The sequence below is a fragment of the Toxorhynchites rutilus genome, chromosome 1 (genome assembly GCF_029784135.1).
Source record: "Toxorhynchites rutilus septentrionalis strain SRP chromosome 1, ASM2978413v1, whole genome shotgun sequence".
NCBI classification, from domain to species: domain Eukaryota; kingdom Metazoa; phylum Arthropoda; class Insecta; order Diptera; family Culicidae; genus Toxorhynchites; species Toxorhynchites rutilus.
Window position 1 is genome coordinate 194,355,225 of NC_073744.1, and position 27,807 is coordinate 194,383,031.

Here is a 27,807-nt window from a genome sequence, read left to right on the forward strand (position 1 = left end):
AACGACGAAAAATAGCAATGGTGAACATATTGAATTGCTTTTCCCCAGGCGACGAGTTAATGAATCTGACGATGCTCGTAATCGGTGTACAGTGGATCCTTGCAATGCAATCCACAGATCATGTTGCGTTGAATTTCATCACTTCCCAAACTTTTTTACACTTGGAGGGATGCAACGTTTCGTTATATTTTTTAGATACTCGGTTTAATAACTCGTGTTATTCAACAATCGACATGGTTTCAGTGTTATCTTGCACATTTCAAGTAAAGGCAAATATACAATATCTTCTCCGTTGATCGTCTCACATTTAGGGATGAACACCGCACAAAGAAAAGGCAATATAACTGCCACTAACATACGGGAGCATGTCGCAAGGAATTGTACTGGCACAGTTTATCATGTGGTAGTTCTTGACTAAATGAATCTGTGAGATCTAGACTAAGTATTCTTAGACACTGCGGAACATTGATCCAATATGGGCGTTCTGTAACGCTAGAAGGATAGTCGCAACGACATTTGAGTCTGTTTGAATTTTGGGCATTTTACTCTGCGGACATCCCGTTCCGCTCAAACACAGAGTTTTTTGCACTACGAGCAATTTGCGAACATCCCGTTCCGCCAAAATACTGAGGACACTCCTTTTGAATTTTCATCACAATGCAAATCTGCGGACATCCCGTTCCGTCACATCACTGCGGACATCCCGTTCCGCCTTCACTACGGACATCCCGTTCCGCCACTACTCTACACACTCCATTCGGCCAAATCACTGCGGACATCCCGTTCCGCTGAAACCTGTCTGTCTGATCGCGGACATCCCGTTCCGCTTCAACACTTTTAGTTTTACGTTGAAAGGAATTGACATAAACTAAATTCTTCGAATAGCTGGGTGATTCCCTTTTCACAATTTTTTTATTTATTGAAACCTTGACAATAAATTATCAGGTTCCAGGATTTTAAATGTTGCTTTATTAAGCAACTCCTGGCAGGATCGCCAATGTGTGTTTCATAAATATATCTTTCTTTAGGAATCACCCAGCGTATCTATTCTAACGGAGAAATGTCTTACCTCGTGCTCGTTGATGATGAAAGTGAAGTCCAGGGCCAATGATTACTAAGCAAAGGTTTATGCGGTGTCGATGTCTTTCACGCCGCTGTCATGACGTCACAACTAAGCGTTCACCCTACGTGTCATATGTTTGAGAGAACACATCGTTAAATTGGTCGTTCTTTCATTGTGTATCACACAGATACCTACAAAATTTTTGTCAAACGATGAACTGTTGTTGTTTAAATTTTTACGAAAAAATACCAAAAAATTTTTGGGAAAAAATTTCGCTGGAAAAAAAGTTATTTTAAAAATTAAAATTCATTTTTCTCAAAAACGTATTTTTTTTAAATTCCCAAAAATATATACATGAATAGCCCTTAGAATTTCCAACAGGTCGTCCATACATCGGAAGAAGGGCACTTTTACAGGGAAAAAGTTTTTCTAACAACAACTTTTTGATATTTTCTTTGAAAAAATACAACTAATCCTAATTTTGTTGAAAGTCATGATAGCGATATAGTGTATTCGACAAAGTTTTAGTTCTTATTATAATGTGAACTTTTGTCGCAGACATCAACTTTGTATCTGTTATAATTTTTGGAATATATGTCATTTTTGTATGAAGGCTCCTGAAAAAAATAATGTTTGGTTCGTAACATTTTTGTGTGTAAAGTCTCACGTTTGACATGTTCTTGACATGCTTCCAAATAGAGAAAAGTTAACAGAGCATTTAAATAGCGATAATTTATACATGAAAATGTTACGCATTAAATATTAATGGTATTTTTTCAAAGAAAAAAATGAAAAAGTTGTTATTTGAAAACTTTTTTCCATGTAAATGTGCCTATCGTCCGATGTATGGAAAACTTGTTGGAAATTCTAAGGGCTATTTTTTTCGGAATTTAAAAAAAGAAAAAGTATATGCTTTCAAAATTCTGAAAGAAATAGATATAAATAACCCTTAAAATTTTCAACAAGTTTTCCATACATTGGAAGATGGGCACATTTACATGGAAAAAGTTTTCGAACAACAACTTTTTCATGTTTTTCTTTGAAAAAATGCTATTAATGTTCAATGCGTAACATTTTCATGTATAAATTATCGCACTTTAAATACTCTGCTAACTTTTCTCTATTAAGAAACATGTCAAGAACATGTCAAACGAGAGAATTTACACACAAAAATGTTACGAGCAAAACATTATTTTTTTCAGGAGTCCTCATACAAAAATGACATATATTCCAAAAACTATAAAAGATAGAAAGTTCATGTCTTCGACAAAAGTTTATATTTTAACAAGATCTAAAATTTTGTCGGATGCACCATATCGCTATCTTGACTTTAAACAAAATTGGGATAAGTTGTATTTTTTCCAAAGAAAACATGAAAAAAGTTGTTGTTCGAAAACCTTTTTCCCTTTAAAAGTGCCCATCTTCCAATGTATGGACGACTTGTTCAAAATTGTAAGGGCTATTCATATATATTTTTTAAAATTAAAAAAATACATTTTTGAGAAAAATTAATTTTAAATTTTAAAATAACTTTTTTGCATGCAAATTTTTTTTCCAAAATTTTTTGGTAATTTTTTGTGAAAACTTAAACAATTTCCTACATTTCATTCATTGATAATTATTTTGTAGGTATCATAGTTTTCAAGTTATAAATTTAAAAAAAAAAAATTTGGCTTTTCCCAAAAAGTAGTCTAAGGGGGTCTTCGTAGCCACTTGGTTACGCGTTCGCTTACCAAGCGATCGATCGTGAGTTCAAACTCAGGGCCCTCAATTGACCATCTTTGTGTTGTTATAGAATAACTACGTCCACGCAACAATCGTCAGCGATGGAGAACGATCCACGGTCGAAATAAGATCGATCATCCATGCAACTGCTCTGCTCTGCAAGACACATCGGGCTGCTGTTCTATAAATAACTCAACAATGATCAATATCAACTGTCTCCGCTGTCCGGTCTGCTGAACAATGGATGAACAGAAAGAATACCCTTACGCCTAAATGGCTACTACTGTGTAATTTACCATAATGTAATGGAACAGAAAGCTTAACGCCTAAATGGCTACTACTAACGACTGTGTAATTTACAATTTATAGAAACATAAACATATGTACATGTACACGATTAAAACCCGGTTCTGTTACGGCTAAACTGCTAATGAGCCTAATAAATAAATAAATGAGATAAAAAAAAAATAAAAAGTAGTCTAATTGTTTTTCGAATATTTCAAGTATGCAAAGTTGCTTAAATGACCCAGGTCTTTACGCCCACAATGTTTCACTACTATCTGAAACGAGTTGGCATGAAATTCGTCAGGTGGAGAATGAGCCTGGAGTGAGTTGCGCTAACAGGCCCTTTTCAGGGCTAGAGCCGAATGAACTGAAATAATTTTAAAATCTCCATAACTCAACAAACAAACAAACAACAAAACACAAATCACAAAATTCGACTTTTTTCTTATTATTAATTGAAAGTAAGCAACTGCATAAAATTAATGAAAGTATAAAGAGCTAGAAATTAACATAAAAGCATATTATTCGATTGTGGTTTAATTGGTGTAAGAATCAGAACATACCATAACTGCATGCTCGAGACAAACATTTTTTTTACATTTAATGCAGTTGCACGAAACACGAAACGTATCTATGGTACGGGATGCGTGGCGAAGATGATTGTGATGATTGGCTGTTGGTCCTTAAAAACCGCTTCAATGTATCCCTACTACTTTTGACAGTTCCACGTACAGAGAGCTCGTTTGGGATCTCCCCTCAATACACTTAGGATTCTTATCTTTCGAAAGTTCCACATGTTACTCGCTGCAAGTGGGACAGTGTTTCTTGTTGGCACAACAAGCAACTACATGACCAACTGATTCGCTTCTCAGGCGTGTTGGAAATAGAACCTAAACATCGAACAGATTTTCGACCTACCTTTGGACTCCATTACTTTTAATTGATTCACACATCAGACCCCCGAAATTTCTACGTCTTGGACAGGAATGTACACGCGGAACTCTAACGTAAATCGCTCTGTCTACAACGATATCGTTAGCGTGTTTTCGGTTAGTCACGAGAACGCGCCGGCCACTCGTTCTGACCTTTTAAATATCGCCATGGAGAAGTTTTCGTGACAAACAGGACTATGGATTCCCAAATGCACAAATGGAAAAGCCAGAAAAACGTATTTTTTCGTACGTAAAAGTTACAGCGGAGAGGTACTACAGTGGTATCGAGACACCGGGGTAGATTTCTGCTGCACCCAATATCGCTCAATTGAAAAATATTGTTCAGTTGTCAAACAGAAATCGAAGAAGAGTGGAAAGATTACCGCTCAGGATAGCCAACAAAACATCCAAAATATGGTAAGTGGCATTCGAAGCGAAGTTCGAATTTCCATCAAAACCAAATCGGAATAATTTTTCCGTTATTTTCTCATTGAAGTTCAATAAATGACCTTCATTTTGAGTAGTAAGCATTTTTACTTCATCAACCTGGTTTCTAGAAAGATCCGTTTTTTTACGTTTAGAGATATTGAACGACTCAAACTTTAATGATTGGATGTTGGTAATTGTTCAAATCACTCAAACGTTAGCTTGATTTTTGTGTGAGCGGAATGTTTTTGTTTTATTTGCCTGCAGCACGTTTCGGCAATTGTCAGGCGAAAAAAAAAGCTAATGGCCGGAAAAACAAGCTATCACTTTTCTTTCGTGAAACACATCCACATCCGCGTGGTAGACGTGATATAAAAGCAATAACAGTTTCTGTTGCGAGTTGTTTTGAGTTTAATTGGCGGACTGTTTTTTACGGCGAGCTTGAAAGTGGTATCAGTTCGTATCATTAGTTCTCGCTATCCATTTCCTCAAATATGTCCCTTTTCCGGCATACATGGGCTCGTGACAAGTGGCAATTAAGGTAAATGTTTATACACATTGAAGTGAAGGTGAATAATACGATAAATAATAAACTTACCCTTGGCAGCAACGAGGGCATTTTAATTGGGGATAAAATCAGACGACTTCATCACTTTGAATATTGTCATGAAAGAAAAAAAAAAACGCTCAAATGCTGAAGCGTAAAAAGTGTTGATTTCACCGATAAAAAATCGCTTGATTTCCTGAGATCACCGCAGTTGATCTTTTTTTACGCTCGAGGCCTCCCATTTTCGTCTTTCATCTTCCTTTGAAAGTTTCTATGGGTTTAATATTGACTCTTTTCTTTGCATAAGCCCATCAACTGTTAAGGATCTTTTAAAGAGCAAAATGCGGCGTGAAAAGAAAACGATAATTGAAACAGCTTAGTAGCTCTTAATTCACGCAGAATTATACGGTGTTTGTCGGGACCGGAAAAAAATGTTTGTCCCTTCCTTTTTTTTTTGGGTATTGGGGTATCGGTATCGGTATTGAACCAGGGGGGAAAACAAAGAAACAAGTTAAGTTATCGAAAATTTCCTTTCGAGCCAACCTGTTTTCACTTCCCCGCGCTCTATCTCTCTAGGCCAGCGAGTTTTGCGGAGGACAGTGCTGATAAGAGTATCTACACCGAAACGTGGTGCCTCCCATGCAATATATTAGGGAAAGTTTTTTTGGGGGGAAAAGGCGCAGCAAATGCTGCGTGGTAAATGTTGGCTTCTTCAAGATAGGTGGTGTTTGTGGGGGTATGAACTAATGAAACAGCGGAGGGTGAACACTGTAATGAATTTTCTGCGAATTTATGTGACTCGTTGCGAACCGTGAATTGCTACCACTATATAGCTGTTCGGTTAGGATCAGCAGTTAATGTTTGAATTATTCATCGCGGAGGTAAAAATAAACCAAGTTCTTGGAAGGGCGCTTAAATTTAGGTCATTTACATTTCCAAGAATTTCATCATTCACCAACTAATAATTCCTATAATTAAACAGTCATCACTCATCGCTCGTACTTTCGATAAACCTTCACTACTACTTGATCAATGATCATCTAAGATTCATTTACAGTCTGTCTTGTTTAGGAGACGCTGGCCCACGGCTGTCATATTGCGCGCAAACCACACGGCGAAGAGCGACCATACCGAATACTATCCCGACGGAAGCGACGGTCCATTTCAAACAAGGAGTCTTCTGAATTCTCAGGTTAGTCTGAAAAAAAAACGCACAGGTTTGTTTTGCGCCCCCTTTAGCATCTTGCATAATTTCCACGTGTATATTTTGCATCGATAATGATGCAATAACATTTCGCCCCCACCCCCACACCACGATCCTGGTGTTATTTGAATATCTATCTGGTGGATTACTCCTTTAGGAAAACAGAGTTGTTTCCTTTTACGCAATTGTAGCTCCTTCTAGCGACCGGGGCGCTGTTACCGGGGAAGCAGAAAAAAAAGTTACGTGTGATTTAATAATTCATAAGCTGCGTATTATGTATCGCTGTGTGAAAGCGATCCGAACCGTGTTGGAGGCATTTATGGGTTGCTAATATATTGAATTTTCGAACAGATGTTGTTTTAAGCACTCAATATTTTGGATGCCCTATACCGAACGATTCAAAATTCCCTAGCGGTTTGGTTCGGTTTCCGCAGTAATTGAGGGGAACTATGTAATTGGCGCTCAGGTAGATTAGCTGTTTATTATATCGATGACAGATACGCATATTTGTGCTGTGATTTACAGCTTCCATCGGTGGTATGCTTGTATTACATCATTGGCATAACGGGAACCAAAGTTGGAGATGTATCGCTTTTATTGTTCACTAGGAACAATGTCTCAGATAAACCCTCATCCCTACGCCTTGCTCAGTAAACTATCAGCAACGAAATATCTTGGAATGCATTACAGTTCATTCGCCTCTAGCCCTGAGAAGGGGACAAACCAATCCAAACTTTTTCTCCACCTGTCTTGACAAAGACACTTCATTGTCGCTCGACGCAAACGAAGATCTGTTGTACGGATTTCCGAGCGGGCACCATCTTATAAACAGATTTTTATGATTTGAATAGCCTTTTTTCAAAGCAATTTTTATTCTATTGAAACAAGTTTTCGGATCAATAATTAACAAGCACATAACTCTTAGACATTTTAATTGAATAAATTGATTACAATACCACTTAGAATGCTTAACACCCAAAGGAGGAATCGATCTCTCTTCAAAACTACCCAGTACAAATAATAAACCCCCACCCCTCTCCTCACCAATTAGAATCATCGATCGAAGGTGGCGTACGTCAACAAATCATATTAAAACGCCTGCTTTCATCAAACAATGTAGTTTCTTTTGAATGGTGGAATATTCTCTACACCATATCAAACATTTTGTTTTCCCCGCTGTCAAATCCATAGCCAATGCCACCATTTTTAAACAATCTGCATCGAATTGTCATCCACATTTCGTTTTTCACCAAAGGCACCGTTCGCTCCGACTGCAGAAAAGAAACGGAACTGGAAGAGAAGAGCATAGTGTTTCAGCGAGCGAGCGAGACCATCTTTCCGTTATTTTTAAACTATTGAAACAATGTTTCCGGTAAATAAGTGGCGTGGCAATCATATAAATCTTAGGCATTTTATCTTTGGTTTGAAATGATTATCATACAATTTCGTTGATCCGGAGCAGAGCTATTAATGCTAAAAGAAGGGATGGATTCCCCCTGGAATTACATAGGAAAAATTAAAACCTCCTTCCCAACAATTGGAAACGACGATTGATTGCGGCATTCGTAAACAAATAATTTTGTAACGCTGATTTCATCAATGTGATTTCTTTGATATGGTGAAATATCCACTACACCATATCAAACATTTCGTATTCTTCACTATCGAACTTATAGCCAACGGCTCCCATCTGTACCGAATTATCATCGATACCTCGATTTTCGCTAAATGCTTCCCGCCTACCCGTCACTTTCCAGCAGAGATCGAAATGCTCGCCGATTTGAGACGAAAAACATCCATTTTCACCCACAGAGAAATATAAAATATAGGAGGCGAGAGAATACTATACGCTCACTTCGATTCTCGCGAGAAACGTAGAGCCGATTTTTATTTTTCGGTGAGTTATGATTGCCGAAAAATGGTCTCGTTTTCAGTGACTCCTTGATGCCGACAATGGTTTTTCACTTCTTCAGTACAGCTGAAAACATGCGGCAATATTGGGTTCCATCGTGAAGTGAACATGAGATGGATTAATATTTGCACAATTCACATGCTGTCCAAATGCAAATCGTTTGGACGCTGCTCTGACAGACTAATGTTGGTAATGTTAGTTTTGATTTTTCGCTCCATATTTTCAGTACCAAATGAGAGACGAAAAAGCATTCTCGTTGAACTTCCGAGATAGAGATTTTCGACATCTCTTTCTCTCTGAAAAAGAATTTTCGGTGAAAAGGAAGAGACGAAAATATCAACAATACACAGTTCATCGAAAACTAGATTGATTGAATGAATATTTATCGCGCAGCCGAGCGAGAATTTCGATCTCTGCTTTCCAGCCATATTTTAAATGGATTTCCGAGCGGGCGCCAGCTTATATACGAATTTGTGTGATTTGAATAGCTTGTTTTCGAAGCTATTTTTAAGCAATTTCAACCAGTTTTCGGGTCAATAATTAACAATCATTAAACTCTTGGACATTGTCTTTCGAATGAAGTGATTATCATACCATTCCGTTCAATCGGTAAAGAGGTATCAACGCTCAAAACCTTGCCCTCCAAGTGTAACGCTCTCGTTTTCGAAACATTGAACTTACATCCCGGTACAGAAAAGAAAGACGTAGTCTGGCACACGTCAAAACTGTCTGGCTGTCTAAAAGAAGAAATAGAGTTATGCACCATATAGTAACCCTATGTCATGGTTTTGATGCCAACATCTCAAGCACTTAAAAAAGCCGAGATAGAGACGGTTTGATTAGTTTTCGTCATTACCGACAGTTGCTTCAGCTGAAATGTAGGCGCTTTTATAGCTTTTGAACTAAGATTGGGCGATGTTTACAAAAAGATCGATCTTGACGAATCGATTTTCTAAACGGCGTTGGGATTGATACACAGAAAATTAATAAAAGGTTGGCAAATTTTACCTCCTTTGAGTACGCTTCCCCTCTGGAAGGCGAAACGCGCTCTATGAGTCACAGGTATTGAGCGTGTAACGGGTGTTACTTAAAAAATGAGAATTTTTTCAATCACTTATATTCAAAAAAATGTCAGTGAATGTTTGAGTAAGGGCCGTGGTCTGCTGTTCGACGCAACTTTGTCGCGATGCTCTCACAAGAACGTTGTACGGCGCTTACGTCCATTTTCCGGATACAACTCCGGATTCTTGTAGTCGGTTGCTTCGTATACTTGGCCCTCCAATTGTTTTTATACACTAGGGCACTGAGTGAGCCAAAGAAATCCTCCATTGGGCGGCACTGGGGCAAGTTTGTTGGGTTACGATCTTTCGGCACGAGCGGTATCTTTTTCTCCTCAAGATACGCCAGCGTCTTCTTGACGTAATGGGAAGACGCCTTGTCCGGCCAGAAGACGTATTTCCCATCCGCGTGATGCCCGTTCAGGAACGGCAGCAGGATTTTATCGAGGCACTCTTCTCGATAGATTTGTTGGTTGATTGCCAGACCGCTCGGCTTAAACCAAGACTTTGAAATGCCCCGGTCGGAAATGGCGATGTACAATATAACCTTTTTTTCAAACTTCTGCTTGAACTTGTATTTCACTTCAGGCGGTGTGGATGACTTGTCGCTGGAGTAGTAATTATCATTTCCTGGAATATGCGTTTTGGACAGCGGAAAATAGCTTTCGTCGTCCAGAACGAAAGACGTCCCGCGGTATTTTTTGGTCATCCACCGACACTGGGATTTAACCGTCTCAATCTGCTCCTCCGTGTACTCCGGCGACCTCGGCTTTTTCCTGCAGACGATTCCTTCCATCTTGAGGGTCCGATGGATCAATACGTGTGAGCAGGCATATTTCCGACCGGCGTCACGCAGGCTGGTTGCGTCCTTGTTGTCAAACAGCTTCTTTAACGATGTCTTTCTCTGCTTCGTCATTATCGTCACCGGACGACCACTTCCGACCTTCCGCTCTACGTTCAGGTAACCCAGGATACGATATACCGTACTGACAGGTACATTTTCTTCCTTAAAATGTGCCACCGTGAACTTTTTTCCTTGCTGGAAATGCGTTTCGTAGAACCGTACAATGCGTTCGCGGAGCACGTGCTGTTTCGACGCCATATTTGCTTTGACTAAATTCAAACTAGCAAAACCAAACACGCCTACTATTTCTAGGGAGCCCAAAGAGCAATTTTCTTGGAGAAAGAAAATTTTACGCTCTTTATTTGAGTTACTGAAAGGTATTGAAAAAATTCTCATTTTTTATTTAACACCCGTTAGTTTGGTCTTCATCGGGAACCACAATCCTTTTGGAGCTTTGTGAAAAAGCTCAATACTCCCGTCCGATTTAGTGTATTAACCAGAGGGAACCATTTGTGGAGCCGAAGCATATGACCTTTTTGCTTCCGTCTTTCAATTTGAGTCATCTAGCGTTGCCAATGCTGAAACTAGTTGCGTCTATTTTTTTATTTGCACATATTTCCGGATGCAATAGATTTTGATATGCTGGATGGTATGGTGCCTCCGAAAAGTCGCACTCTTTTTTTCTGGATCGGACGGTATTCCTGCAACTGTTTTCCGTCGCTGTGTAAGTGCAGTTGCGGAGTCGCTTGCCTCCTGGAAAGAGTTGTACATGTTTCCTGTACATAAAAGTGAGGATCGATAAGACATGAAGAATTACCGCTGAATAACCAACCTTCCTGCACCATCGATAGTTTTCAAAAAACTTGTTATAAGCGTCGCTAAATGCCATGTAATGAGCTTTTATCAATCCAAGATCATGATTATTTTCGATCGACGATAATATTCTCGAGAGAGTGAACGAGGTAATAGAACTTGACGCAGTGCTGGACTTTTCTTCCATTCGTATTACACTTTATTTTACTAGAGTGAGTAATAGACTTTAGCAAACCGACAACTTGGCTTTATCTCTAGGATTGCCAAAGATTTATTGGATCCACATTGACCAAAAGCATTGTATTACTCACTCGATTGGACGATCCTAAGGAATACATCTGCTCTTGCTGATCTGATCTTAAAACACTTGATTGAATTTAATAATAAATAGAAAATAAATAATAAAAAGATCTTTACGAAACCGTGGGAAACGACTAAAGATAAATTTGAAATTATTTGCAAAATACAGGCAAACCTGTTTTTGGGCGGGAAATAGAGACCGCACAAAAAAATCGCATGAAAAATTGTACTAAACTTCACCAGTACCTTTAGAAATAGTGTTCGCTACACAATTTGAAAAAAAAGGTGGATACGGACCGCATAAAAAAAGTTCCCTTAAGAAAATAACCCAAATCGTAATGATTTCCATCGTGATCAACATTCGATTTCCTATTTCACTTTCATAGGCGGCCTACTCACTTACGCAGATCATAAAATTTCTTTGCTTCTTTCAATAAGCTCCTACTGACACCTTAAAACAAACAAAACAAAACAAAACATGAGAAAGGAAATTACCTGACTCAGTCCCTATGTAGAGTGATGAAATGCATATCAAAGATAAAAAAATGACCGATGACTTCATTTTTTTAAACACCACAAAAAAGCCGTACAAAAAAATGTACGCGATTTTTGACGCATTTTTTGTGTGATCGCGCAAAAAGAAATTCGTATGAAAAAAAAACCGCACAAAAACGGGTTTTACTGCAGTTAAAAGTGACAACTAGAAATCGAAATCGAAAGCCGGAGACTGCAGCCAAGGCGCGTAGAAGTATATCCTAAGGTGGGCCAACTTGCTAAAACCACTCTTCAGCCATATTAGAAGTCTACTGTGTTTTGTTTGTAAACAAAACACAATACGCTAGTGCCGAAGCTCGCTCCTGATCAGTCTGTCTCTTTCACGCTTCAAGGAAATAATTCCCCTTCTGCTTTCTTCCGTACTGTTTTCATATACCGCTCCCCTAACCAACTTAGTGACGAAACGGCCTCACCTAGTACCATAGACCCGTCTTGACTGCAGCGACGACAAAAAAAGTGGATTCGAGATACCGTAAAGTGCACCAGAAGCTAAAAAGGAAGAACATGAGAGAGTCGAAAAACTTGCCGACTTATATTTTTTCATCGACCAAGGCTAAGGTTCTGGCTAACTACCGTAAGGGCGGCCGAAACATTTTTGAAGAAAACACTTTCTACGATAGGGTAACAGGCCCTTCGAGTACTAAAAATGTAGATTTTACGACCACAAAAATTTCATCAGGACATTTTAATCAACTTTGAAATCAATTCAAGCACCTCAAATGTACCGTGGATAAAGATGGTGGCTGCGAACCGTCAAACACATATATGGCTCGTAGAACTTGTGTGTCATATGTTCCATAGTATTGGGAGGAGGAAGTTTGGCCGCCTAGGATCTTTGTCATCAGTCCACTGATCTACTTTCTTTGGGACACCATTGAACGGGATACCAATAGAGATCCTCACTCAACAATCGGTTCCCTCAAGTCCTGAATAATTTGTGTGATGATCGCGACATGGTGAAACAACCGTGTAGCGGTTTCCGGAGGCGTTTTTTTCTAAATGGAATTATTTTAAAATGCCCTATTATTGTTCATCAGATGTTTCATCCTAGTCCTAAATCCTAGTCTCGTCCAATCAATCGTCCAATTAGGCTTAGGGCCTGATTCTCGAATACACTACGAATACACTTCACGGTGGAAACGGAATGAAACGTATTCGCGATGACAACGGTACAGTGTCGACATCTGGATACGAGATTAGTTTCCCACTAAATTTATCATTATAATATCAAATTATCTTCAGATGAAATTTTTGTATGAGATTATTATATCACATGAAGAAAACAAAAGTTTTCCACTCACATTGAATACCAGTTTGATACGAAGAAGTTAATTTTCATTAATGATTTTTCATTTGAAAAGTGCTCATTCTGCCTGAAAACTCATCATTATCTTCGCTTCACTAACTCGTAAAACGTAGTTCAATGGCGTGCCGTTTATTTCGTTTCCACCGTGAAGTGTATTCGAGAATCAGGCCCTTAGTTATCATTAAATTGTCAGTTTGAATTATATAGAAAATAGGTTTTATTTTGATATGTGACTCTGAGAACGTGTTTTTCATGTAATTCATGTTTAAAATTATTTTAGTGGCGTATTAATTCAGTCCAAAAATACCACACAAAGTTTCATATTTCATAGTCAATGAAAATGATTACGGAACCAAGACGTTGTACTATAGGTGGACCGTAATGTCAAAATTGCTGTTCGGCCATTGCTCGTGAAAAAACAAATTTGTTTACAAAACAAATCGTATCTGTTGGTGTCAAATGAATTCGTTGGCAAAACAGCTGCTCGCGCTTTACTTTCGAATCATAACAGTGCAGAAGGATGTTTTTAGTATATCTTTTCGCTTCTAGCTGCGCAATCAATGCCTTTCTTTCCAAGCAAAATGTACTTCTGCAATTGTTTGTTTTGTTATTGGTAGGGTACGCCATTTTTGCATTTTCACATGCGAGAGTAGTGGATGAACTGGATGAGAATGAAATTCTACAAAATCATCCCTTCTTTTTCACATAAATTCGCGGAAGCCGAACATAGTAGGCATCATTCGAATAAGCGTCGTAACCGTTTGTAGAGAGCCGCCGGCAGCTGTTTGTAAATAATACCGACAGCAATTCCAATATGGTTGAAAGTGCATTTCATATGATTGTTTCACCTGGTATATATATGCGCCTTGGACGGAACCAATCAAATATACCTCGCCTACTACTCCATCCCTATTTTATACGTTGTGCTCCTGAGTGGAACTTTTCAAGCAGCAAACAATACGGGAAGAAATTCCACTATAGATTCAAAATCTAATCTTTCGTGATTGCCAAATGAGCGAATCACCACGACAAATATTCGCATAGGGGTAGTGGGGGTAATTTGGTCACGTGGGGTAAAGTGGTCACCTGCTTGTTTGGTAGTATAACTATTGATTATTGACACAGTATTGATAGTCATCCAATGTTTGAAGAATTTCATGACTTTTGAGTCACCCTGTACTACAGTGGAGCTGTTGCATGTCAAGATATAAATAAAAACAAAAAAATGCTCTCTCGGTAGCCATTTGGCCGTAGTTTTGTGCGTTCCGAATTTGAGAAATTTCTAGTGACATTTAGTTTATTTGACCTGATATTTGCAACAAATTAACAGTTTGGACGATTGTTCACATATTCTAGGGGAGATGAACAGATATTTTGTTCAATTTTAGCGATTATTTAGCATTTTTCGCATTTCGTTGTTTGGAGGGCAAAGTGGTCAGTGGAGGATTACTACTGACAATGTTATGTTTTCAAAAGATGATATTCCTTATCACCTTTTGCTTTTAAAGGGGTCCCTTTTGCGGTTTTGACCCAGGAAAAATATTCCACCCCAACCAAAACTAAGGCTCATTTTGGAAAAACGTTATGTATTTCCTACTACGTTTTTGTACGTATGAGAAAACTTCAATTACGATTCTAGGTGAATAGGGCTAGCTCATTTCATACATGTACCTACTATTTCAATAATGATTTAAACAAATTTGGCAAAATCTATCTTTTCTAGTGTGATATGTGCGAGTGACCACTTTGCCTCCTCACTAAAAATAATGTTCGATTTTTCAACATTTTTTTCTAATAATGAAAAATGTAGTATTTTCAATTTTCATAATAAAAACCGCTTGCTATCTTGAACTACAATAAGTTGTGCTACAATATTCTTCGAAGAACGGGAATTTTAGTGGTATTTGAACACAGGAAATGGGCATGTTCCTTAGGGTGACCACATTCCCCCCAGTTCCCCTATATATCCAGAAGATCAGTTTGAAATTCAACACTCTGATCGGAAGCGAAGCTGAGCGACTTGGAAGAAAACTAACACGAATGAAAATCACCAGAGTTCTTGAAATGTGTTGTATGACCGGATGAAACAAGAAACGACATCTAAAACATGGTGGGAAAAAGAGACTTCAGGGCAGTCATTTGCAAGCAACCACGAATTTAAATGCATTTTTTTTGCTTTTATCTTATTATTCGTTGTTAACATAGAACATGTTTCAAAAATTTTTCATCCAAATATAAACAATGAAAACACTCAATGGCATTAATATAGTATAATCTTCTGAGTGTTTTTCATTAACGACATAAGTCAAGATAAGATTGTGATAAGTTTCCTTCATAAGTTCACAAGTATAGAAGGTAGAGATGGGCGAACGCTAACGAGCCGCTCATTTGATGCGGCTTTACCACAGCGCCGCCACCACAAATTTGCGATTATATATTTTTTTCGTAATCCTATCGAGGTATCAAATGAAATGGTTTAACTGAAGGGTGTGTCACATCAAATTGCATCACGGAAAAAACACTGTAGAAATTCGCCCAGTAGACCGATCCTTTTGAAAATTTTAGACAGTAAAATAAAAACTATTAAACGACTTTTGGCATTTTCTTTTTATTCATACTTCGAGCCCAAGCCCGTATGCTCGCACCTTCCTCTTTACCCCGTCCATAAGGTTCTGTACAACGTCAGGTTGTAGTTTTTTTTTGAAGAGAAATCCATTTTCTCTTGAAGTCCGCCTCCGATTTGACAACTTTTGGGTTCTTGCGGAGGGCCTGCTTCATAATCTCCCAATATTTATCTATTGGGCGAAGCTCCGGCGCGTTGGGCGGGTTCATTTCCTTTGGCACGAAGGTGACCCCGTTGGCTTCGTACCACTCCAACACGTCCTTTGAATAGTGGCACGAAGCGAGATCCGGCCAGAAGATGGTCGGGCCCTGGTGCTGCTTCAATAGTGGTAGTAAGCGCTTCTGTAGGCACTCCTTAAGGTAAACCTGCCCGTTTACCGTGCCGGTCATCAGGAAGGGGGCGCTCCGCTTTCCGCAAGAGCAGATCGCTTGCCACACCATGTACTTTTTGGCAAACTTGGATAGTTTCTGCTTGCGAATCTCCTCCGGAACGCTGAGTTTGTCCTCTGCGGAGAAGAACAACAGGCCCGGCAGCTGACGAAAGTCCGCTTTGACGTAGGTTTCGTCGTCCATTACCAGGCAATGCGGCTTCGTCAGCATTTCGGTGTACAGCTTCCGGGCTCGCGTCTTCCCCACCATGTTTTGCCTTTCGTCGCGGTTAGGAGCCTTCTGAACCTTGTATGTACGCAGGCCCTCCCGCTGCTTGGTCCGCTGGACGAATGAACTTGACAAATTCAGCTTATTGGCGACATCCCGGACCGAACTTCTCGAATCACGTCTAAACTGCTTAACTACGCGCTTGTGATCTTTTTCACTGACGGAGCATCCATTTTTGCCGTTCTTCACCTTCCGGTCGATGGTTAGGTTCTCGAAGTATCGTTTTAGTACTCTGCTGACCGTGGATTGGACGATTCCCAGCATCATACCGATGTCCCGATGTGACAACTCCGGATTCTCGAAATGAGTGCGCAGGATTGATTCACGACGCTCTTTTTCGTTCGACGACATTTTTCCAAATTTACGAAAAATTGACAGTGAAGCATGGCCAACGTGATCTATACACTCTTATCTCATTATAAGCGAAAGCTGAAGATATAATTCCTTAAAAATTAAATTTCTACAGCGTTTTTTTCCGTGATGTAATTTGATGTGACACACTCTTTAATAGAATACAGTACACCATGAAGACGTTTCGAGAAAAATGAAGGAAGAACTTAAAAAAAGGTGAATGGTTCAACTGTTATTTACTATTGATACAGATAATGTACTGAAAACTAGAAAATAAAACAAGCAATAAAAACTTTTCATTGTGATTAAACATTATGTTTTTTTTTCATTGTGATTAAACATAATATTATTATGTACTAAAAGCTAAAAACTAGTTAGGCGTGTTGCAGCTATCATACGCCTTCTTTCATTAATCTAGGACATGGATAAGACTAAAATAAAATCTTGGGGCACGTGGTTTTATCATATGCCCCACGGTTATTATTTATTCACTAGTTGACTCGGCAAACGCTCTGTCATATAAATGATTCATTCGTTCAAGATTCGTGTTACGTTACGTGTTACTTTGCTACATAGTGGAAAAAAAAGTCAAAATCGAGTCGATTTTCGGCCAAAAATTTTGTTCTCGAGATAACACCAGATCTGGACGTTTCATGCATTTTTTTTGGAGATTTTCGAGGGCCAAACAATCAACTTTGAGCGTTTTGAGGCACCCCCCCAATTCATGGCCGATTGAGCTGATATTTTGCACAGGTCATTTTTTTGGGCCAATAAACAAAATGTACATTGTCGGTTTTTGAATGACCATTGACCATTTTCGCTGCCACCCTAATATAGATAGACAGAAGAAGATATAGAGATGCCTTATTTCATCTGAAAATCCATTTCCATTTTCGAACAAAGATAAATTTCGTTAGCGCAAACATTGAATAGACTAACAACGTTTATCATGATGTAATTGTAGAACATATGGAATTTTCGATTTTTTTTTCCGTAAAATTCATCTACGAGCAGAGACGAATACAATAAAGTAAAGCCGGCTCAAACATGAACAATGCCTTCTCGGGTTTTGTAGTATTCTAGTCTAGAAATTAAAAAAAAAATCAAATTTTTTCCTTCATATTTCTGATTAGGCATTCAAGAATATACCCTAGTAAGGACTTATCGAAAATCCCATTATTTACCGAGATTTTAGTGATGTGGTATCTAACCTAGTACGGCCTTAACAATGAACTTAAAATGCGTTTTTCTAGAAACTAGTTTTTTCAAACTGGCGTACACGATATCTCAAGTTATACTGAACCGATTCATGTCGAATTTATATGAATACAATCTGTATGCATCTCTCTATCGCACGAATCTCTGAAAAATAATATTTTTCAAATTTGAAAATATTTTTAAAAAATTGGACCATTTTAAACCGCATTTTGTTTTTCAAACGACCACCATTTTGTCAAAAAATATGTTTTCGACTTGTCCGAGGTTCATGCGATAGCGGCCTCTATACTGATTCAGAATCTGTTCGATTTTTTTCGTTTCAAATAACCAGAAGGACTGGAATCGTGTACGCCATGGTACAACTTTTTTTTGAACCCCCCTCATTTTTAAATTAAATTACAGAATTTTGTTTTTCAAGGTGGGTTTTTAAGTGGGAGCACTTGCTAGAACTTCGCGGAACACCATTTGAAAACCCCTGATATAGATTATAAACACAACACAACCCCCCTACGTAACACAATTTCCTATCTTTAATACACAGAAAGTAACGCAACCTCGACCCCCCTCCCCCCCTTATCACGATACGTAATTTGTGCACGACGTCTTATAAGATGAAGCACAGTCATCTGTGTAGGAGGAGTTCAATGCATTGATTGGCAAACTTCAAACCTCACTTGATCCAGAAACTGCGGGAGTAGTCGAGCTGGACAAATATTTAGCGTGTCCATCCACGGCTATATTAAATAGAGTGTAATTATTATAGTATACCGAATATGCTCGAATGAGCCAGCTCGTTTCATTGGAAACATGGCTCTGAGCCGCTCACAGAGATGAACCGTTTTGAGAGTGAATCCTTTCTTTTGTCGGTCATTGTGGTAGAAATTTCGATGCCGATTAATTCGTATAATCTGCACAGATCCAACCAAGCACTCGAAGCTACTAAAAAAAATTATTCTACATATTTACTGAAACCCGGGGTCTCGCGCGGAGCGTCGTCGTGTATAGACATGTTTTTGTTTCGCTCCGTGTTTAGTTCCATTTTTTCTGTTATTTCGGTGGTGTGATTAAAACGTTTTATTTCCAAACCGGTCCGAAAACCTTTTTTCAAAGAGATCGAAAGATCCTTTGTACATGTTTTATTAGCTTTCTATTACATGAAGTGGAGTGAAATGCTGCAATAGAAAGTGGTGAGGTTTAGCGATTCAGTGTGTTAAGCGTTCATTTTTGCATATTTCCTGCATGGACACGCGCAAATATTTATATGTGTGTGTGGAGTGCAGAGCAGTTTACAGTGAGAATATTGGGCTGCATCAGAGAATGAAACCCGCATTTACACCAGTGACGTGAAGAATACAATCAGGCTGAGTCTCTTCATGTTATGCTCCTTCTCTTAGTCTCTCTATTTCTCTTCATCTGTAACTCTCGTTTGCTCAGATCTTTCGTGACAGTAGAGGTCCGATGGAGGAATAGGCAGTGTTATTTAGAATTGTTAGATATGATTTGGCAAAAACAAGTGTGTTCTCGCAAAAAAGCTATTTTTCGTTTCCAACATAGCTTTTGATAGCGGACTTCATATGCTTTTAAGAAAAAATGCTTTGATACTCAAATAATAAAGCAGCGAAAGGAAAATTTTGAATATATTTTTAATTTCGTATGTTCGTTTACACTTGCATCTGTGTATGCAGCTATGAATAATTGAGACAGGAGATATTGCGCGTGTTTTTCCATACACTCTCCCAAAAGTCTAGCAGTTTTCTCTCGTAAGAAATGCCGCGCAATGATGGTGGTGTGCATAATTTAATGTGCAATGTGTCAAGGAACGACGGAAGTTATTCAGGAAGAATGGATATAAGCATGAAACAGTTTTGGGGAGCAGATGAAAAGAGAGTAGCTAGTGATCCCAGATTTTTTTTTTGACGTAGGACTACGTCTTTCATTTCTATACCGGGGTGTAAAATCAATGTTTCGAAAACGAAAGCGTTACGCCGGAGACCGAGATTTTGAGCGTTAATAGCTTCTAAATAACTGAACGAAATGGTATGATGAACACTTCATTCGAAAGATAAAATGTCTACGCGTTATATACTTGTTACTTTTTCATCCAAAAACTTGTTTCAATAGCCTTAAAATTGCTTTCAAAACAGGCTATTGAAATCACCAATCGGTATATAAGCGAGCGCCGCTCGGAAGTCCACTCAGTTATAATTGAACAGCGATTGGAGCATGTTGTCGTTGTTGTGGTGAAGCTGGTGGTGAAGTTCATCATGAAAGCGCTGATGAACGGTGTCACCAAGAGACTTTTGGTGCACCTTAGGCCAGAAGGGAATCCATCAGGAGGAGAGCGATGCTACAAACTGTTCCGTTTGAGACATCGAAGCAGCCGCCGCACACACACATACACGCGCGGAAATTTTCTCGTTTGAATGCCATCCAGCACTGAGAAGATTCCTGACCTGAAACGCATTAAGTTTGGAACTGTGAAGGAGCGCAAAAAGCCGATCTATCAGAAGAAAAAGAGAAGACGACCGAGAGAGAATCAGCATTGGAAAAAGGTTCCGTTTGAGACATCGAAGCAGCCGCCACACACACATATATACGTGCGGAAATTCTTTCGTTTAAATGCCATTCAGCATCGAGAAGATTCCGGAAACATATTGTGATTTTTCAATCAAGTGCAATTAACAGGTGCTTATCGAGTTAGCATTAACCACTGGTGGGCTTCGAGTATCGAAGAGAATCTGAGAAAATGTTATTGTTGCTGAAAAATAATCTGCCAGTTCCCCTGGGAATTGAAAAATACATTCATCCGAAAGAGTTTTTTTTAATGTTTTCTAACATATAACGCTGCGACCAAATACATTTGTTTTTTTTTATTTTTCAATCAAGTCCAATTAGCAGGAAAGCTTCTGAAGATTATTCTTCCCCATCAGTAGGATATGTTCGTTTCCAATATTGGATGCGCGTGCAACGGAAAATGTTTCGCATCGCGAAAAACATTATTTTCAATCGATTTTTGCTCAGTCGCCGAAAGTTTCAAACTCAGAGAGTTCATTCGCCTCTAGTTTGCCTTCCAAATTTTCATCGTTAACCACACCTTCTTTCGATTCAATCACGGACAAAAAGCATACTTAAGCGATATTCTGGTGGTGAAACGCATTCATTTTTCGTGAGAACATCGACAAGACAACATCGTTATTGAACGAGCTGAACAAGCGGAATGAGCTGGACGAGCTGGACGGCGAGGGATCGAGGGATCGAGAGATTCATCACCTGGCCTGACCTGGCCAGAAAATTGGTTCCGTTTGATGCATCGGAGCACCCACCACATACACATACACATACACACACATTTACATAAATCTTGTTATGACTTTATTTATACTAATCGTTTCGTTTCGTACATGGGCTCACCAATCAAACCATCTGGCAATCACTCATTTCAGGTCCACATAACACGAAGCCGGTTCTTTTCAGGAGCACTTCACAACATTGGAAGAGTTCAATTGAAGTTTTCTAAATATATATGATAATTTTGTACACATACTCATCCGCTCACAGATTTACAAGAACTTTCAGCAATCTTGCAATTTATTCATTCATCCATTCATTATGAATTGATTCAGATACAACTTCAAACAAATATCAACGATAGTCCTACGTCACCCTTGCGGTTATACCACAGATATAACCCACTTCCTGTTTTTTAATTAATCTTTCAACAGTTAATCGCGTTGACGGCATTGAGTTTCGTTTGCGAGTTTATGGGAGCGTCGGAGATGGTGATTGAATTTCAGGATAAAACTGCAGCGGCCGTACGTTTTTTTTTCTCTAGGTTTGAATCGGTTATTCGAAATTATTCGTTCGCTTCGATTATTGGTTGCACAGTGTTCGTTCGATTAATAATCGATTTCTGTGGGAATTATTCTATTGATCGATTCATCGAACGATTATCGGGGATCATTAGGAGTAGCGTTCCGGATTGAAGTGTGATACAGAGGGCCTCATAACGAGCGTCGGTGGGGGCGAGATGTTTTGTATGCAAGGTTATATACACTTCATCTCGTTTTCACCGTGAGGTGATGTTCGTGATCAAGCTCAGAGTATGTGTGATGAATAACAGAACATATCGCCGGATCGGTTGGCCTTGGAGGAGTTTTCTCGGCTACCTTATCAGGTTTCCCACTATTGAATCTCCGCCAAGGCGATTGAATACCGATGAAAGGTATATCGAATGAATACTAGAATATATTAATATAATATATTATATAAAATGTATCAATTTTTAAGGTTTTCCTTCTCAGGATACCTAAAGATAATCTATGCCGCGTGTTGTAACACATGAGATTTCCGGATTTTTGTTTTGTCGAGAGGTCAATTGTTCGTATTTACATAATCACATCACTTACCGCAGTGAATCCTGATTTTTCTTAACCATTCCCACTAACAACAATCCCTCCCATGATAAACGCTAGGGAACCACGCTATAGAGGCGACCCTTTTGGCCTTCGGGCGGCGAATATCATACTAACATTCCTTCCCATCCCCTGGTGACTGTAAGGACGTGGCCGGCGTCGTTATTGACAATTTAAAGCTCGAATCACCGAAAATTGCACAACGAGAATGATTTGCTAGTCCCAAGCGTCATTCTGTGTGTTCTTTGTGCAATTTGGTAGGTTCAGATCAATCACGGAGAGCAACTACGAATTGTACAGTCTACCCAAGCTCAAGCTCAAGCTCAAGCTCTACATATTTACTGAAACCCTACTTTCATTTTTGTTTTGCAGGCAATTCCATTAAGGATGATAGCTTGTACTCGTCCTCTACTCAAAAGCAATCCATCGATTCCATAGCCCCGTCCCGAGGCCATTCTATAAAACGCTGCGGCCGCGATCATCATCGCTCAACGCCGGCGGAACGCGAAGTCGGATCGACGACGGAACGCAGCAACACCGCAACTCAGCGGCATCCGTCCCAGATAGTGGTGACCTCATCGGCGCATCTTAATCTCTACACGGAAGAGCGGGAACTTTTTCTGAACATTTTCCCGTCAAACGATTCCCTGTCGCCGCCATCCGAGCACCATATGTCCCGCATCAGTATACAGCTGAATCGGCTGAGCTCCGAAGATTCCGCACAGCTGTGTCTGTCTTCATCGCGTCAGGATCCGGCACTGATTGTGGCAACATCCTTCCAGGATAACTCTTCCCGCCGCCAGCACGAACAACAACAGCGGCAATATGGCGAGATAACCAATTTGGATGTGAGACACAGCAAAGAAGGCAAAATAAAAATATTTATTAAGCATAAAAATCGTGAACACCGCAAGCGGCTCAAATTCTGGCGATACTTTCGTCACATATCGCCGAAGAAAGACCGACATCTTCGTCGCCACCCAACGCGCCCAACGACGGTACATTTTTACAGTCCGGATTTATGCAGTCAGCGCGATGACGGTTCAAAGGGTGAACAACATTATGCGTATCAGCAGCAGCAGCAGCAGCAGCCGCCGCCCTCATCAGTGGCGGCAGTTCCGACGGTAGATTTTGGCCTATCAGCTTCGAGCGGCTTCGAGGATGACTTGGAAGCGTACATGAAAGAGATCAAATTGAGGCAAAATCAGTGCGGGACGACCGTCCCCTGAGTGATTTGTGCGACGACTTTGGCGATAGAGCTAACACACGTCGCCTCCCCCACAAACGGAAAGCGTGAGGAAATTTACTACACACATTGTTATCTACGAAAAGGTTCTTCTCTTTCTCTGAAGAACCATTAGGGAATTGATTTTTCATTTATGCCGAAAAGTTGAGCTGCAGACAGACGGTGATCGTTTTTCGAACGTTTTCGGTGTGATGGAAGTATTGTTGTGATAATCATGTATAGGAAATATCTAGGTTCGGGTCGGTACCATGTGTAAAGGTGTAAACGAAACTATATTTTACGACAAGTAATCCCGCTATAGAAGAGTTTATATGTGTCAATTTGAACTTGATTCACAAAAGCACTATTTGTCTGTCGGTTTCTCTGATCAAACTCACAGACGGAAATAGGGTCCAGTGGATGTGTGTGTGTGTGTGTGTGTATGTGTGTGTGTGTGGTGTTAGAAATTACGAACAGATTAATTCATCACCCCGCTAAACGAGATCATTCAGTGTGATACTTAATTCAATCAAAACGCTTCATATAAATAGAGCTTGCTTCACATTGAAGTGAACGAAAGAGGGCATGCATCGGAGCTGTTAAGTAGAGATGCAAGCGTGAAATCAACGAACGAAGAGTCTTGGGTTGGAATGTGGATTTGCTATTTCAATAAAATAAAATTAAAAAAATCAGACAACGTAATCTTCGAGTGAAATGGCTGTTCATAGATTTACCTTTTTTATGTTAAATTCATTGCAATAGTTTAGTATATGTGCAATTAAAGAAAATAAGTAAGTTAGGAATATAATTCATTATCTTAAATGATTCATCATGCCTGAGGACTCATTGATTTTATATCACTCTCTCCCTCTATCTTCTTCTCGATACAATCTCGATTTTGGATCCTCAAAATGTCCTAAGGAAACATAGTTTTTGATCAGAAGAAAAATACCAAATTTCATTGAAGTTATTCTTTTTGTGGTACAAACAGTTCAAACATAACCTAAACCCATCTTATCGGCAGTGATTCATAGGAATGCTTGAGATTCTCATAATGATGATGATGATGAATTAAAGAGGCTTCAAACTTTTGAGTTCATTCGTCTCTAAAATTCTCATAATTGAGATTCAAACGTTTAGAACAGAGTTCAAAATGAATGCAGATAACTTATTGTTCTTTGCAGAAAAAATATTCCGTTACAGTTGCATTTTCGTGCTTTCCTTCGGATATCCTCTATCAGTGTTTAAGCTCCGTGTTGGTCAACCTTAGCGCCACTTTATTCTACGATCTCTTCATGTCTACAGCATCCCGAGTCACTTTGGGACCCTTTTATAATTTTTTGTTTTGCAACTTTCGAGCGTTTTTTGTGGTCACCAGATTCTACTTCAGCGTTTTGTTTGACTGCTTGCTTGGATATTACGATAATCTTCTCGCATACGGATTTACCGGATGAACCTGGATAGAATTGTGTTTTTTTTTTGCAATTTCTTAATCCTAGAGTCCCGGAATTGCTTGAATTGTTATCGATTTCTTTTAACCTCAACTTTCGACCGTAAGTTCCACTACGACTCAGATCCTTCCGAACAATAGATGTTTCAACGATTCCGCGATTTAAGTACTAGACTAGTACTAGAATGTTTACCGTCGAAAGACACAGCTTTTCCAAAACAATTAGCTGTCAAAAGATTTCAGATACGCCTACTACGACCGTTGCTATAGAATGAACAGTGATTTCGGTTCTAAAGCGGACCTTACACCAGGGGATAGTGATCCCCGATAATCGTTCGATTAATCGATTAATCGAATACTTCCTACAGAAATCGATTATTAATCGAACGAATACTGCACAACCAATAATCGAAGCGAACGAATAATTTACGTCGATTAATCGATTCAAACCCAGAGAGAAAAAAACGTACGGCCGCTTCAGTTTTATCATGAAAATCAATCATTATCTTTGACGCTTCCCTAAGTTCGTAAACGAAGCTCAATGCCGTCAACGCGAATTGAGCTTCGTTTACGACTTTATGGGAGCGTAAAAGATAATAATTGATTTTCAGGCGGAATGAACACTTTTCAGATTCCATATGGCTTTCTAGCAAATGAGAAATATTAGTCTAATTAATTATTTCTCTCAGTGTGACGATTAATCGATTAATCGATTATTTGGGGCGATTAATCGTATCGAATAATAAACTACTGAAAATTATTCGATTAGCTGATGAACGATTAATTTCAAAATTCGGGGATCACTACCAGGGGATAGTAACTTCAAGCAAAAAAGTGGGACCGATTCGAGATTGCTTTTATGTAAACAGTGAACTTTTTTTACACTCTAAAAATCAGACCGACTTGCACTGACAACTGAATGATATTGTCAATTTGTGCGAGGTGCCTCAAAACAGCTGGGAATAAATATTGTTTATATACAGTAAGTTACATTTAATGCGACGTTTATATTATTGAACAGACCTGTAATGTGACACGTTTAACGGGACATTTTTGTAAACATCGAGTTCGGGGCCCAAATTATGGCGCCACATTAAAGTTGCCACCAGACGTAGACACTGTACCACTCACATCGCCAATGTTCAATTACAGACCAAAATCGCCTCCAAAGTGACACTGATTGGTGCCTCGGCATGTCGTATTAAATTTAAATTACTGTATTATATTGTTATTTATGTTCGCATCATAGGCAACGCACACATTTATTTTCCACTTGCAACAGTTCTCACGATGATTGGATGGATGAATATACGACTTATACATGCATCTAGTACGACTAATGTCATGCGTATATACAATTTACTACAGACAATCAAAAAACGAATGGCGGAAAACGTTCTTGATAATTATAATAATTGTTATAGATTTTTGTAAATACATGTATATTTGGAATATTATTTAAAAATTATTTTTAAGTCCGAATATTTCCGGTTTCAAGAAAAGTGAAAGTTAAAGTTGCTTTTTTTATTTTTAACTTTTAAGAACGAAAGGTTATCTGTTTGCCGGTCTTTTGCGTTCTGATAAACATAGTGACAAAAATAAATTAGTTCCACTTTGTCATTCAATTGCACTTAACTCAAAACTGTAAACATGAGATTATGAACTTGACAAACCAAGTTGCCAAGTATGCCAACCCAGCAAACATTAAATCGTATATAGAGCATCGAATATCTGATATTTTGGGTGGTATATGATGCGCCCAAAGAGCATGTACAGTAAGTTACATCTAATCCTCGACATTCCGAGGCACTACTCAGTGTCGCATTAGAGGTGATTGGCCTGTAATCGGACATTCACGATGATAGTGGTACAATGTCGACATCTGGTGGCAACTTTCAATCTGGGGCCATACTTTGGGTACCAAACTCGATGTTTACAAAATATCCAATTAGAGATGAAAATGTCCAATTATTTGTGTCCCACTACTGTACATGCAAGGTTATTAGGCAATACCTAATAACATAATAAGTCTGTTGTCATACGAATATACGATTCATCACTGCCATAAAAAAATGGCGGAAAATATTAAAGTAAAATTTTCGGCCTGGGGAATCACCATTTTTGTATGTATATAGAACCTTTATAAACATTTATGTTTGTACAAAAAGGAATTAATCAATTGACTTTTAGGGATATAAATGTTTGATATGAGTGGTGTCGACGGTTGTAAAAATGCTCCGATGGGATTTGAACTCCGGTTGTTTGGATTATCAAGCCGCAGCTATCTCGTATGGCTATCTGAAATATGATTTTAGGGCAATTAAAGATCTTACATATGATACGAAAGAGTTGCAATCGGATACGTCATTACTGTTTGTTTATTGTGCTTTAGTGGAAATATCGCAAAATAGAAATGGTTAAATAAAGTTCAGTACTACATGTTTTGAGTAATCAAATAACATGAAGTAAAAAATTTCATTCATATTTTAACAATTTAAAATTGCCTTCGGGCCTGCCCAGCAAACATTCAATCGTAAAAGATTCGAGGGGTTGTATCCGAGATACGACCGCTTAGAACATAGGACTACGCAATCTTTTTTCATTTGAAATTTGATGGTTTATCATTTCGAATATTATTTGCGAATACGTCGAAATTCAATAAATAACTCTTTAGTAAAAAGTTCCGGGGACTTTGAAAAGGTTTAATGGCTTACGTAGTTTTGTAGAATCATTTCGAGAAGCAACGATCATTTTTTGCCTTTGCGAGAACAATACACTAATTGGTCACATGTCGCAATTTGTTTCTTTATATCAATGCACGCATTGCACTGAATATTAACGAGAGGCATCTTCCGTGCATCGCCATCAAAGACGAATGAACTGTTTGAGTTTCAAGTGTCTA

The 27,807-nt window shown here is 38.9% G+C and overlaps 1 protein-coding gene across 1 annotated transcript in view; it reads left to right on the top strand.

Moving 5' to 3' along the window:
• The window catches only part of LOC129761403 (neuromedin-U receptor 1-like), a 77,255-nt gene extending 53,004 nt beyond the window's left edge, over nt 1-24,251 (top strand). Inside the window, exons 4-5 of the mRNA XM_055759122.1 lie at nt 6,050-6,170; nt 22,603-24,251. Coding sequence (XP_055615097.1) covers nt 6,050-6,170; nt 22,603-23,459 — 978 coding nt within the window. The 3' untranslated portion in view covers nt 23,460-24,251. The remainder of the gene's footprint in view (nt 1-6,049; nt 6,171-22,602) is intronic.
• Nucleotides 24,252-27,807: the final 3,556 nt, after the last annotated feature.